Source organism: Pan troglodytes, chromosome 3, assembly GCF_028858775.2.
Source record: "Pan troglodytes isolate AG18354 chromosome 3, NHGRI_mPanTro3-v2.0_pri, whole genome shotgun sequence".
NCBI classification, from domain to species: domain Eukaryota; kingdom Metazoa; phylum Chordata; class Mammalia; order Primates; family Hominidae; genus Pan; species Pan troglodytes.
Window position 1 is genome coordinate 77,992,828 of NC_072401.2, and position 13,364 is coordinate 78,006,191.

General features: G+C 41.2%; 1 protein-coding gene and 1 pseudogene across 23 annotated transcripts in view; one reads left to right on the forward strand and one right to left on the reverse strand.

Moving 5' to 3' along the window:
* DCUN1D4 (defective in cullin neddylation 1 domain containing 4) overlaps positions 1-13,364 on the reverse strand; it is an 82,579-nt gene that overhangs the window by 38,817 nt on the left and 30,398 nt on the right. For all 23 annotated transcript variants that reach the window (XR_010156618.1, XR_010156620.1, XR_010156619.1 and 20 more), the window contains 2 exons: positions 3,597-3,711; positions 130-221 (listed from right to left, as the gene is read on the reverse strand). Coding sequence is in view for 20 of the 23 variants with exons in the window: in XM_016951751.4 (XP_016807240.1) it covers positions 130-221; positions 3,597-3,711 (207 nt within the window). In the remaining 3 variants the exon portion in view is untranslated. The remainder of the gene's footprint in view (positions 1-129; positions 222-3,596; positions 3,712-13,364) is intronic.
* On the forward strand, positions 12,435-12,920 carry LOC107974324 (deoxyuridine 5'-triphosphate nucleotidohydrolase, mitochondrial-like; annotated as a pseudogene).

Consider the following 13,364-nt stretch of genomic DNA (forward strand, 5'->3'; position numbering starts at 1 on the left):
CCCTCTGTCTAACAGGGACACACACACACCCAAATTTGAAATGTACACATTTTTAAATTCTTTAATCATCTCTAAGGTACTCCTTATTGTCATAAGGATCAGTCTTAGATGATACAAATGAATACCTACCTGCATATTCATAGAACCATTCCAAGCACCTTTTACTTGAAAAGCCTTCTTCTTCAGTCTTTATTCTAGTCGAATCATATTTTCTATACATGCTGGAAATTGAAAAGGCAGTTTTAAGTTATTTAAAGATACTGAGTTCTTTAAAGTAGCAGATAATTTATATTCTTTTACCCAAACCAGACATCCATTCAATCAGTATTTTAAGTATATTTTAAACGTTTTATTTCCTGCATTTGCAGGCTTCAGCTTTTAACTACAGTGTTTAAACACAGTCACTCCTAATATAGAACTGGTAAGCACTTAATACAAGTTTTTCTCTGATTAACAAATAATCAGTAAGAACTGAACAGAACAGGTATTTGATATACTCCCTTCTACCTCACCAGCCAGAACTACAAAATAATGGTGAGATATGGCAAGAAATGTCTTGCCTACATTTATTAATGTAGCCTACAACTCATGTCTGTCTTCTGTGTCTTACAAGTTAGACTGGGCACGGAACACAGTCTAAGGAAGAATCTCTCAATATTAGACAACTCAAGAGAACATTAAGCAAATAAAAAGAAACATCAAATCATGTCCAAGCTTCCGGGAAAAAAATAAACTTTGATGTAAGGCTGACAAAGACAATGTCCCTTGGGTGGTTTCTTGATTAGTATAACCTTAGAAACCTCAGGAGACAGAAGTATAGAGAAACTAGCTTCTGCCTTTTTCTTCTAATTCTAGCCTTGTGGACAGCCCAGCATAAACTAGAGAACTGAATCAGGAAGCACAGCAGCCTCCTGTTGCAACTGTGACCTTCCACAAAAATGACATACTTCATAATAACCAGGGGCTGAGGAAGGTGATACTCCCTACATGGAGAGGGAAGAGGAGGCAATAGCTTTAAAATGATGATATGGATATAAAAATTGTAAGTATATACATTTTTATATCCCTTACTTATATATAAATTACCTAGTGGTGTATATAAGCATTTATAAATACAGTTTTTATTTTCATAGTATGTAAGAATATGAAAATAATATTCGGTAATTCCCCAGTATATGCAGGGGACTGTTTCCAGGACCCCCACCTATACCCAAATCTACACATACTCAAGTCCCCCAGTCAGCCCTGGAAGACCCGTGTATACCAAAAGTCAGTGCTCCATACAGGTGGGGTTTCACATCCCTCAATAGTATATTTTCCATCTCTGTTCGGCTGAAAAAAATCCACAGAAGTAGACTTGTGCAGTTTAAACTTGTATTGTTCAACAGTCAACTGTATAATCCTTTTTTTTTGTATTATACTTAAGTTTTAGGGTACATGTGCACAACGTGCAGGTTTGTTACATATGTATACGTGTGCCATGTTGGTGTGCTGCACTCATTAACTCGTCATTTAACATTAGGTATATCTCCTAATCCTATCCCTCCCCCCACCCCCACCCCACAACAGGCCCCCCGGTGTGTGATGTTCCCCTTCCTGTGTCCATGTGTTCTCATTGTTCAATTCCCACCTATGAGTGAGAACATGCGGTGTTTGGTTTTTTGTCCTTGCGATAGTTTGCTGAGAATGATGGTTTCCAGCTTCATCCATGTCCCTACAAAGGACATGAACTCATCATTTTTTATGGCTGCGTAGTATTCCATGGTGTATATGTGCCACATTTTCTTGATCCAGTCTATCATTGTTGGACATTTGGTATAGTTCTTTTTTATTGAACATTGATTCATGACCTAGACACTCACCCGATTATCAGTATATGCCTCTGATTAGTTTCTGGGTTTTAACACCAAAAAAAGTACATGGTTATAATAAGGTGTTAGGTTACTGAAACTGCAAACCAGCAGTTTTGTATTTCTTCTATAAAAGGTAGCCATACCACCTAGAAACAAAAGTGGATACCGGCCAAGTGTTCAAATAGATATGATCTAATTCTGGGCCCAGGCATTCCTATCTCAGCTCGAAGCCTGTAAATAGTCAATAACTTGGAGACACTATATAAATTATTCAAAAATACATAAAAAAGAACCAAGAGCATACAATGGAATACCATTCAGCAAATAAAAAGAATGATATGCTGATATATGCTATTTCATGCAAGAATCTCAAAAACATCATGCTTAGTGAAAGAAGCGAGACACAAAGACCATATCCATAAAAGGGAAATCTGTTGAGACAAAGTAGATTAGTGGTTGTCTGGGGCTGGGAGTGGCTGAATGGGCATTAGGGATCTTATTGGGATAATGGAAATGTTCTATAACTGGTTTGTAGTGATGGTGTGTACAACTCAGTTAACTTAATAAAAATCACTAAACTGTACACTTAAAATGGATGAACTTTATGGTATGTAAATAAAGTTGTTTAAAAAAGAAAGGCCAAGAATGAAACTCAGAAACTGCAACTACACTGCCAGTTTCAAATCTGGCTTTATCATACTATATTTTATTAGACTGTGGTGAGAAAATACTAAGTGCTACAAAGTCACAAAATGTTATGTGATTGTTAGAATTTAACAATTCTGATAATAACGTCCACACCACCAAAAAAGTATCAAAGTAGCCTGCCTTTGTAAAGTTGAAAAATCACTGGCCTAAAGATTGCTGGTGATTATTTTCTAAATCACTACTATCTTCTTTCAGATAATATTTTCTATTCATTTGAGATATAAACAATGACATTATTTTTACATTTTCAGAGTCTTTCTTATTCCTCTGAGTCACAGCAAGAAAGAAACAGAAAAATCTCACTTAAATTCCCTGGATTAATACATGTGGAAATTCCGGCCCATTAGTGGTATGACCCACAAAGCCAGAATGGGGAAAGATGGAGAAAGGTAGAAAAGACTAGACAATGATGTTCGTTCGTTGTTTCTAAAACAAGGAAGAAAAAACTACTTACTAAACTCAGGGTGAAACAATAAAGATGTTTGAAATAAACGAATCTAACAGGCCCTTGGAGTTACCAAAATTAACAAGTTCACTTATCTGAAAGAGAAGCGATTTAAAGAGCCTTGTTTTTCACAGTTCTATCGAATTCTCACCCATGTGAGAATAAACCTCAGCTTGGCTGATACTCTGGGCAGGCACAGACCATTAAGTACAGGAAGATCTCTCCAGCTCTGTGGTTGAAGTGAATGAGTGAGACCTGCTTAAAGAACAAGACACCAATTCTGTGGTCCTCAGCAGGCACAGACAGCAAGGCTTTGAAAGGAAAGAAACCAACTCTGCACCAGTTTTGGGCGATCAATGGATTAAGATAAAACTTTAACTTCTAAGAATTCAAATTACCTAATTTGTTCTTATGTTTTTAAACTAAAACACAAAATAAACATGATTAAATAATTACATTTTGAAAAATCGACTGGCAAAGCCCATTCCACTTGGCATTTGCACACTTAGAAGACCCACACTGAATTAGGTAGAAATGTGCATCTTCGACATATGTATCACTGATTCTGATCTACTGTCTCTACATCATACCTATCATGTCTACTTTTCTTGGCAGATAAATCATCTCCAGAGGCAGGTCTTCTCTTTTTCCTTGGTGGCATCACTTTATTAAAGCAGTCTGAAGAACTGCAAGACCGCAGACTTCCTACAAAACAAATTCAAAGAGCACAAAATTAAGGTATGCTACATCCTAACTCTGTACTTCCAAAGAACAGTACTGCTAATTTAAACACTTCCACAGCTTGTATTGTAAGGAATTTAGATGTTAAAGAAAAGATGGGTTTTTAGTTCCTTTTTGAAAAAATGTTATGGTCAAGAAATAAACCTAGCGACGACACAAATAAGTTAATACTTCCACCAACCCAAATCACACCAGAAATAGAAGTTATTATAATTTCAATTTACTCTCCAAAAATACTAATCTAAGTCATCTAACCTTTCTGTTTCTCTTATATGTCAATGTTCTCTCAAAATGCACTGCAGTGCTATCTCATGTACACACTTCATGAAACAAGGTTAGCTCAACAAGTAACCCTGACTCTAAAATACATGTAGGCACATCAGTCCCAGTAGTCTTAAGCTTCAAGAGATATCTGATTTAAAAAAAACAGGATTTGGGGTTTTTTAAGCAGAAGTCTGACATGACCTTGAGCAAAATGTCCACAACAATTTTGTTTGTTTCTGCCACTTGAAGATTTTGCCACGTTCAGTCAGGGTTTTCAGTTAGGAAACATAACTTTCATTTGGTAATTGTCTGATACAAAAATGTAATAACAGATAATAATAGCCACTGAACACTTATTGAGGTCTTACTTTGAACCAGGCCCTGTTCTTAACACTTGCATGTACTAACTCATTTAGGTTCAGTTTCCATGAGAAAAGAACTATTATTGCCTTATGCAGATAAGAAAACGGAGGCGGAGGGAGGTTAGGCAAACGGCAAAGCCAGGATTCGAATCTGGGCAGTCTTGCTTCAGGCCGTCTTAAGTTATAAATTACAAGACAACTATAAGATGATTAAAATACCCCACCTTGGTACAAGTGCCCTCAAATATATTATGTCATTTGGTTCCTACAATAATCATGAATGACAGGCAGGGCAAACATAATTATTTCTACTTAACAGACAGGGAAAACTAAGGCTTAGGTATTTAAGTGACCTCCTGAGGTCTCAGGAGTGAGACATGGTGAATTCTGAACCTCATGCCTTTCCTCCTTGCACAAGCCCTTGGTTGAAGGCCCAGGGCTCTCAGGGAGTGATGAGGACAGGAGAGCGTGAAGGGTGCTGGGGACTGAATGATCTGCAGTCAATGAGTGAGTTCCAGTTCTTCACCTATGTGGTTCTATCAGTCACTAACCTACTTAGGGTCTCTCATTCGCCATTTGAAGAATGAGAAATGTTATATAGCTACCTCTCAGGAGTTTTATGAAAGAAAAAAATATCCATTCACTAAGTGCTTAGGTGCCATGTGTTGTGTTCAGGTGTTGCTGAAATAAAGACATTGGTTCCGAGCAGCATCACGGAAGGAGGCATGCGCACTGCGCTCATGGCGGCCTTCAGCATTCACTGAACTCTCAGGACACGATTCACCAGCATGTATCATATTTTAACAAACAGGGAAACCAAAGCAGAGAGATTAAGTGACAGCTGGAAAGCAGCACGTAAAGCCAAGTCAGTATGAACCCAAGCAGCCCAGTGGCAAAGCCCAAGCTCTCAGCTACCATTTGCTGCCACTTCTATGAGGCCATAAAAGCAGAAACAGAAACAGAGGACTAAGGACAGAGCCCTGGGAAAAAAAGGTAAAACCCAGGCAGGAAGGAAATCCAGGAGAGTGTCATGTCCTGGAAGCCAAAGGAGGAGAGCATGCTTTGAGAAGGGAGTGTTCAATTGCAGCACGGAGGTCAACTCAGGTAAGGAGTGAAGGCACACATGAGATTTAGCAATCAAGTACAGTGTCCATGGATTGGTGGGAGTGCAGGCCAGATTGCAGCGGGCTGTGGAGAGACGAGAGATGTGAGGTGAGGAAGTGGACACAGTGAATGTGAACAGCTCTTTCCAGATACCTGCTCTGAAGGCAGAGAGAGCTGTCAATAGCCAACATTCACAACCCTGCTAAGAGCAATGATCAGAGCTGAAACCTAAATCCCAGTTCATATCTGGGCTTCTATCACTGTGCTAAGTTCCTAAGGTGACATGCTTCAGCAACATACCAGTTCAAAGCACCCTTTCCATTATAAATTGGGACTCTGGCCCAGATGAGGGTCCTTCCCAGACCCCAGTCTTGGACAGTGCCCAGGCTCAAGGATCCTGCCTGCTCCTTCGGCACAAAACCAGTTCAGGTCTAAACAGATGACCCTCAGCCACCATTCCTGGGGAACCAACCAGACTCTTTCCTTCCAAGGATTGGAGTAGAGGGCTCTTCAGAGACACTAGGCACCCCCATATCACTCTTCCCACACCAGCAGGGTGTGGAAGAGAAAGAGTCAAGGGGAGTGCTGCCCACCACCCCACACACCCCATTCATCTTCCCTGTAAAATGCTGCCCTGGTTCACAAACACCACTAAAGCATATTAAAAGGTCCAAAGAATTGCAGTGACCCAAGCTTCTGCAGACTGCCAACATACAAAAACAAAGATTTATTCATATCTATTAATGCCCTAGGGCAGGGCTTGCAGAAGGAAAAAGTTTGCCCTGCTCAGCTGTAAAGCCTGTTATACTGCCCAGAAATGAAGTCTGTCCTGATCCTCAAGGCTGGCTTCTCCCTCCTTAGATGTATATGCAGGAAGAAAGGACATTTTCTTCCAATAGCAGTCACGGTTTGGTTCTTAGCTTCCGGTCTAGCAGTAACCCCTCCCCTTCCACATGTGCAAAACACAGAAGAAAATGCACTTATCGCCTCAATCCATAAGAAGAGGAACACTGTTTAAAATAACATCTACACCAACATTTACCAATAAAAGTTCATTCATTAGCTCCTCTACCACCTGGTTCTTCCTAGACACACACTGTACAATGTTTGGTTTCCACTGAATCCTACTTGTCAAGATTAGCATGTTTTTGGTAAATACACAAACATCATAAGTTAACTAACATTTTCAGCTTTCTCATGTTTCTTTCTTATTGATAAATGCTTTCTATTAAAAGTTTCACAAATACTTTTTTCTTGTGTCTGTGGAAAAGTAACTCATCTCTGAGACCCAAATCATCCCAATGATTCTGTCATTTATTAAAATGTTTATCTCCTAACTAAGAGGCATGATTTTTTTTTTTTAATCTCTCCACTCTAATCATCAGTGTAAGCAAGTGACAGTTAAGGGGTCATTTTTCACAAAGAAACTGTGTCTATCCACCTGCCCCAACAGCCATCCTAGTTCAGGCACTGACTCACTGACTCTCACATGGCTGGCTCACAAGGAGGATGAGGCAAACTCAGATCCAGGCAAGGGAAGGGAATTGACTTAAGACCACACAGCACAGCTGGTCAAGGCAGAGCCACCCTGGAACCCATTCAGGCTACAAAAAAAAAAACAACTTTTTAATGCTTAGGGAAACAACTTTACTTAAAATAGTAATTTGCCAACATGAACTAAATAAACAAAATGCACAGAGAACACCCAATTCAAGTCTGTTTACCCCAAACCTGCTCCCCCAATGGTTGCAGGGATCCCAACTAAGCAAGAGCAACAACTAGGATTTCTCAAGTGCACGTGCAAAGGCACATACTGCTTTGCGGGGTCCTGTTTGGTTCACTTGTGCATACTCAGCAGCTAATACAGTATCTTATTACAGTAATAATAAGATACATCCATTACTGAGTCATACGGTAGACTCTCAGTAAATATTTGTTGAATAAATGCTCCTAAAAGATGTATAAATCAGATTCTTCTAAAAAAAAAAAAAAGTACATTTCCAGAGACTTAAAACACCTATGAGTAAATAAAACACCATCATTTCAGATTTTTTCCCCATTTGTCACTAAAACAAAGAGTTAACTTTAAGTTTCTTGGCAGATAGGATTTTTTTAAAAGACATATTCAAGGAATGTTTGCTTCTTAAAATAACTGTGATTTTTTTATGATAAAAATACTTAAATATAAATAATTTCTACAAATTTGTATTTATTTGTATCATTAAATTTAGACTTCACCGACTTAGAACTTGTATGAGTTGTATTACTTGACTTTACAAGTTTATCTTTAAACTACAAAAAAAAATACAAATAATATAAACAAGAATGTTACGGAATATTTATCTGCTTCAGAAAATGAGCTATTTTAACCATTTTAAAGTACTTAATTAGGTACGAACATCTGGCATCAGAGGTAGAAGCAAGATATTAAGGCTGATGTTTTAGTGAATCTGAAATCAATCCTCCTATCATTAGAAGCTCTTTCTTAATGTTTTGGTGTTTACATGACACTTAGGAAAGCAATCAAAATTGTGTGCAATTTTTGCCCAAAGATTATTATTTAAGTTCAGGTTCATTTCTTTTGGGTTCAGTGTTTCAAGAGAACAAATTAAATATTTTTTAACTGACCCCATCTGATTTCAAATAAATCAGTCAATGAATAGAGCTTTTCTTCCCACATTAATCAGAAATACTGCCAACATTTTTTCAACAGGTCTATCCTAATATTTATGACAGAAAGTCCATTTTAAAGGGCAACTTGAGTTCATCTGGTTCAGACTAAAGGCCCTTTATCATCTATCCAGCTTGCTATTTTCATAATAATTTAATTACGTAGCACATTATTCTTAACAAATAGTGCCTAAGTATGTGCTTCACTTCCTTTTTTTTAATCTTTCTGCTTTGTGGTCCTCAAGTACAAAAGAGTACAAGAGGTTTACAAAATTAGAGAATATATTTTACTTCTCCAAACTTAATACAAATAGATGTGCCAATACAAAAATCTTACTGTCTCATGTTTCATTTTAGTGAGCTGATTGTATCACAGCCTTGTTTCACTTACTAACATTTTACGGAGCTCATTCTGCCACTTCAGTACTTTTTATATAGCTATTTCACCTCACTTTTCATTGAACATTGTCACAAAGATACAGTAACTTAAGTTCATAAATAGCTTGCCGCTTAAGGTATCTTACCAGTAGCTAATATTTTTATTTCATTTTCTTGAACAGATCACTGAACTGCTAAAGACAAAAGAATTTTTTCCTCTCTCTAAATACTTCTGACATCTATCATCATCATCCCTACTCATTTATTTTTATTTTTTTTATTTTTGGTCCTCTCTGATTGGCTTTTTTTTTTTTTTTTTTTTTTGAGATGGAGTCTCCCTCTGTAGCCTAGGCTAGAGTGCAGTGGCATGAGCTCAGCTCACTGCAACCTCGGCCCCCCGGGTCCAGATTCAAGCAATTCTCCTGCCTCAGCCTCCCGAGTAGCTGAGATTATAAGCGTGCACCACCATGCCCAGCTAATTTTTGTATTTTTAGTAGAGACGGGGTTTCACCATGTTGCCCAGGCTGGTCTTGAACTCCTGACCTCGTGATCCACTGGTCTCAGCCTCCCAAAGTCCTAGGATTACAGGCATGAGCCACCACACCCAGCCTGATTGGGCTCTTTAAAATTCACTCCTATTTTGCGCTATTTCTCCAAGATTAGCCACTAATTCATTCTCTCCTTTTCCTTTTGGTAGGAGGAAGATTGCGACACACAAAAGAAAGGCCTGAGAGGAGGCAGAGCAGGAAGATACCAGATCTCTGTGACTTAGGTTTGGCTCTTCCACACACAGTAGCATTGCCCAGACTACTGTTAGGCCAAGAGACTCAAAGAAGTACTACAATGACTCAAGTATTTCAGATTTCTAAACATCATAGATTTTATGTTGCTCAGTTTTTAAAGTATACTCTGTTGGGTACAGGAATCACAAGTGATGCTATAACCAGATGGCAAATGTTAATGAAGTTGACTACTCCAAGAAATTACTAACACTAACTGACATTGACTGGGCACTTACAAGGTAACAGGCAATAAACCAGCATGTCATACTGATGGCAGCAGCAGCCCGTCTGGAGCAATCACTGCCATGAGGTGGGCTGCAGTGGAGGAGGAGCAGCAGGGGCTGCACACTCCATGGAGCTTGGAACAGGCAGGAGCCCCACCCCATTCTGAGCTGTGGGGGCAGGACTCTCGCCCTTCCAGGAACAGCTGCAGCCGCCCAGCCATGGCTGCGGACCCAGGCATCCCTGCACTCTCAAGGACTGGGAAGGCCCCCTGCCCCCACAGCCTCAAAAGTGACTGCTCCCACTTCCTGGCATCTCCCCACTCCTGGTGCTTTGTCCGTTATCAGAGTAAAGTTGAGGCTGAGCCCAGGCACTGTCGTGACCTGACCAGGTGTGCACATGCTTGGGGCAACGCTGACACACCAGCCCCCTGCCACCTCAGCCCCCTTCAAACTTTGGGCACCAACAAGCACGAGGGGGAAGCCGAGGGGGGCTGAGAGCAGCTTGGCGCAGACCTGCAGGTGCCCCTTGGCACGAACAACCTGAGCGCCGTGGGCACCATGGATGGCAGGTTGATGGCGTCAGGAAGCAGGCTTCTGCGCAGAAAGGGGTGGGTCCCCGGTAAATCCCCAACTTCAAGCCTGGAATGGCCTGAGGCCTGGAGGCTGGGCTGCCAGTTCCAGGGACTAGAGTGAGAACTTATGGTGCTTTTTCCAGGCCAGCTCATGGCTGCCCATGGACCAATCAGCACGTGCTTTCTCCCCTCTGAAACCCATTAAAAACCTCAGACTCTGCCAGACTCAGGCAGAGGACAGGACAACCTGCCTGCAGATAGGAGCTACTCACTCCAGGTCTCCTCTCCACCGAGGGCTGCACAGATGTCAGGAGGACCTGCCTGCAGAAAAGAGCTACCCACTTTGGGTCTGCTGAAAGCTGTTCTGCCACTCAATGAAGCTCCTCTACACCTTGCTTACCCTCCAGTTGTCTGCATACCTCATTCTTCCTGAATGCGGGACAAGAACTCAGGATCCACCAAATGGCAGGACTAAAAGAGCTGTAACACAAACAGGGCTGAAACGCACCCCTTGCCACTTGCCACGTTGTGGGCGGTGAAGAGAGAAGAGCTGCAGCCCTTTGAGGAGCCTAGACCTATGGGCTCCTTGAGCCAGGGCTGTGACACCCTCTTTGGGGTTCTGTGGTTCCTGGTGTCTCCAAGCTTCCGGGTGCCACCTTGTTCCCCTCATCCAGGTGCAGGTGCCCGCAGTGGAAGCCACATGCAGTACATCTGGTCCAGCTGCAGCCTCGCACAGAGCTGGTGCCTGTACTGGCGCCTGTGCTGGCACCTGGAGCTACTTGCCCCACTGCAGCAGCCAGCATGCCTGGCTGTGTGCAGTGATTGGAGCGGGTGCTTGCTCACCCACACACCGCGTGCTGCTCCATGTCTAACTCACACTTGGCAGGTGTGGGATCCAGGCCAGTAGTGCGAACTGAGTGCAGCCTGCCTGGCCAAGTGGGTGGAAGGAGCCCAGCAGACACAGGCAATACTCAGGCAGAAGGTGCCACCAGCCACAGAAGTTTCCGGCTAGCAAAGCAACACCCCAAGAATCCCATGAAAAGTACTCCCAGTATTGGACGTATCCACTGTAACCAAGGCAAAAGTGGAGGCATGAGTCCAAGTATACTTTCGTTTAACTGAATTTCAAGTGCCACACTTTGGGTTAAATATTTACATGCAAAATTACTATAGTAACAATACTTATCTAATTCAAAAGTTGAGAACTACTAAAACTGGTCCAAAAGTTATATTCCTGCATTATTAGTGGTGGCTAAAAATTAAACATATAAGCATAAGTGTACATAAATCAACAGGAGGCTGAAGGAACATATTATAAAATATCCATGGATTAGAAAATTACAGTCATTAAAAAAGAAAGCAGATGCTTTATAAATGTGTTAATATGAAAAGATCTCAAGGATATACTGAGTGGAAAAGTGGCAAATATAAATGTACACTTGTATTTAAGGAAAAAATACATCATCATCATCATCATCATCATCATCACCATAATTTGGTTAACAAACAGAAGAGTTACCTCTGGAAAGTCAAACGTGGACTACTAGTGGGGGATGGAACCTAGGGGTGATAAACTGGGACAGAAATCTTCACTTTTTGTTTTATATTTTTTCAATACTTCTTTCAAAACTATGCGAATATACTGCTTTTAAAATTATTAAATAAATTGTTTTTGACTGTCCTTGAGTTGATCTATATTTGCTGATATGGAAGGATCAGGTGAAGGGACCCTTAGTACCCCTGAACTCCTAGAACACTCCTAGCGCATCCTCTGCCTCTCTGTCTCACTCCTTTCCCTGGAAGAAGGAGTGCCTGATCCAAGTGCTGAGAGACTGAACTGAGCAGAGAGCCTGAAATGAGCAGAAAGCCCAACCCCTCTGAACTCCCTTTCAGATCTGCCTGCAGTGGAGCAAGCTGAAAGAGTATGAACACTTCCACTGTCATAGTGCAGGGTGTAAAGGGTCAGCAGGTATGCTGGCTTGTGCTTATCTAGTTGTGACAGTGATTCAGGTGAAATGCTGAAAGTCCTGTGCATTCTTGCTGCACATCTAAGTTGTGTTTTCCAAAAACACTGTTACTTCAGTCTCCAACGTACACCTAATTTTCAATTGATTCTGAACCAATTTAGAGAAGGTGGGGACAGTCTTAAATCTCAACAGCCCCCAAAATGCACCATTAAATGAAAAAGAAAAACACACTATAACATGTACAGTATGATATCACCAATGCTAAATTAAAAACCATGACTATAAACATATATGCATGCATACAAATGTGAGAAGGGATCCTGCACCCTCTCATTCCCTCCTTCGCTCACCTTCTCGTTCTGCCATGCCCTTCTCTAAAGAGATACCTGCCATTTCCCCCAGCAAGCTCTCTGGTCTGTGGAGGAGGTCAGCATGCAGCTCTGCCTTGCCCAGCTCTCCAAGCATACCACGGCCTGACCCGAGGGTCTGCACAGGCTGCAGGCTATGACCTGTACAGTGCCTAAGATGATACAATACCACCTATGGAGAAAGCTCTTGTGAACAGACATTTAGATAGAGCTCCTCCTTCCAGGTGTTGTGGAAGAGTAGCTCCACGCTGGCTTGGCTGCAAAACACTTTATAGATGTAGGAGGTGGTATCATAAAGGAAGATTACAGAGGAAATGCTGGTGCTGTACTGTTTTATTTTGGCAAAGAAAAGTCTGAAGTCAAAAAAGGTGATTGAACTGCAGTTCATTTGTGAACAAATCTTTATCCAGAAATAGAAGTTCAAAGCTTTGGATGACACTGAAAGAGGTTCAGGAGGTTTGGGTTCCACTGGAAAGAATTAAAACTTATGCTAAGAATAGAAAATGAGAAATCATACCTTTTTCTTAAAGAGTTTTTGCTTTGAAAAAAAAGTCTGAAAGAACCAATGTTAAACCATGTGCTGGCAGAAAGTGACAGCTGTCACTTTTCACTCTATTTAGTCATCTAAAGAGATGTCTAAATAGTTGTCTAAAAGACGACTGTAACTTTCCACTCTATTTACTTTTGTGCTATTCAAAATTCCCCAACAAGCACTGCTCTGGCCTGAAAGTTTGTGCCCCTCCAAAATTTACATGCTGAAAGCTAATCCCCAGACTGCTGGTATTAAGAGGTAGAGTTGGGAGGCAATTAGGTCAGGGAGGTAGAGCCCTCATTAATGGAATTAGTGCCCTTATAAAAGAGGCCTGAGGGAGCCGCCTGCCCCTTCTGCCATGTTAAGATGCAGTGAGCAAGAGGCACCATCAGTG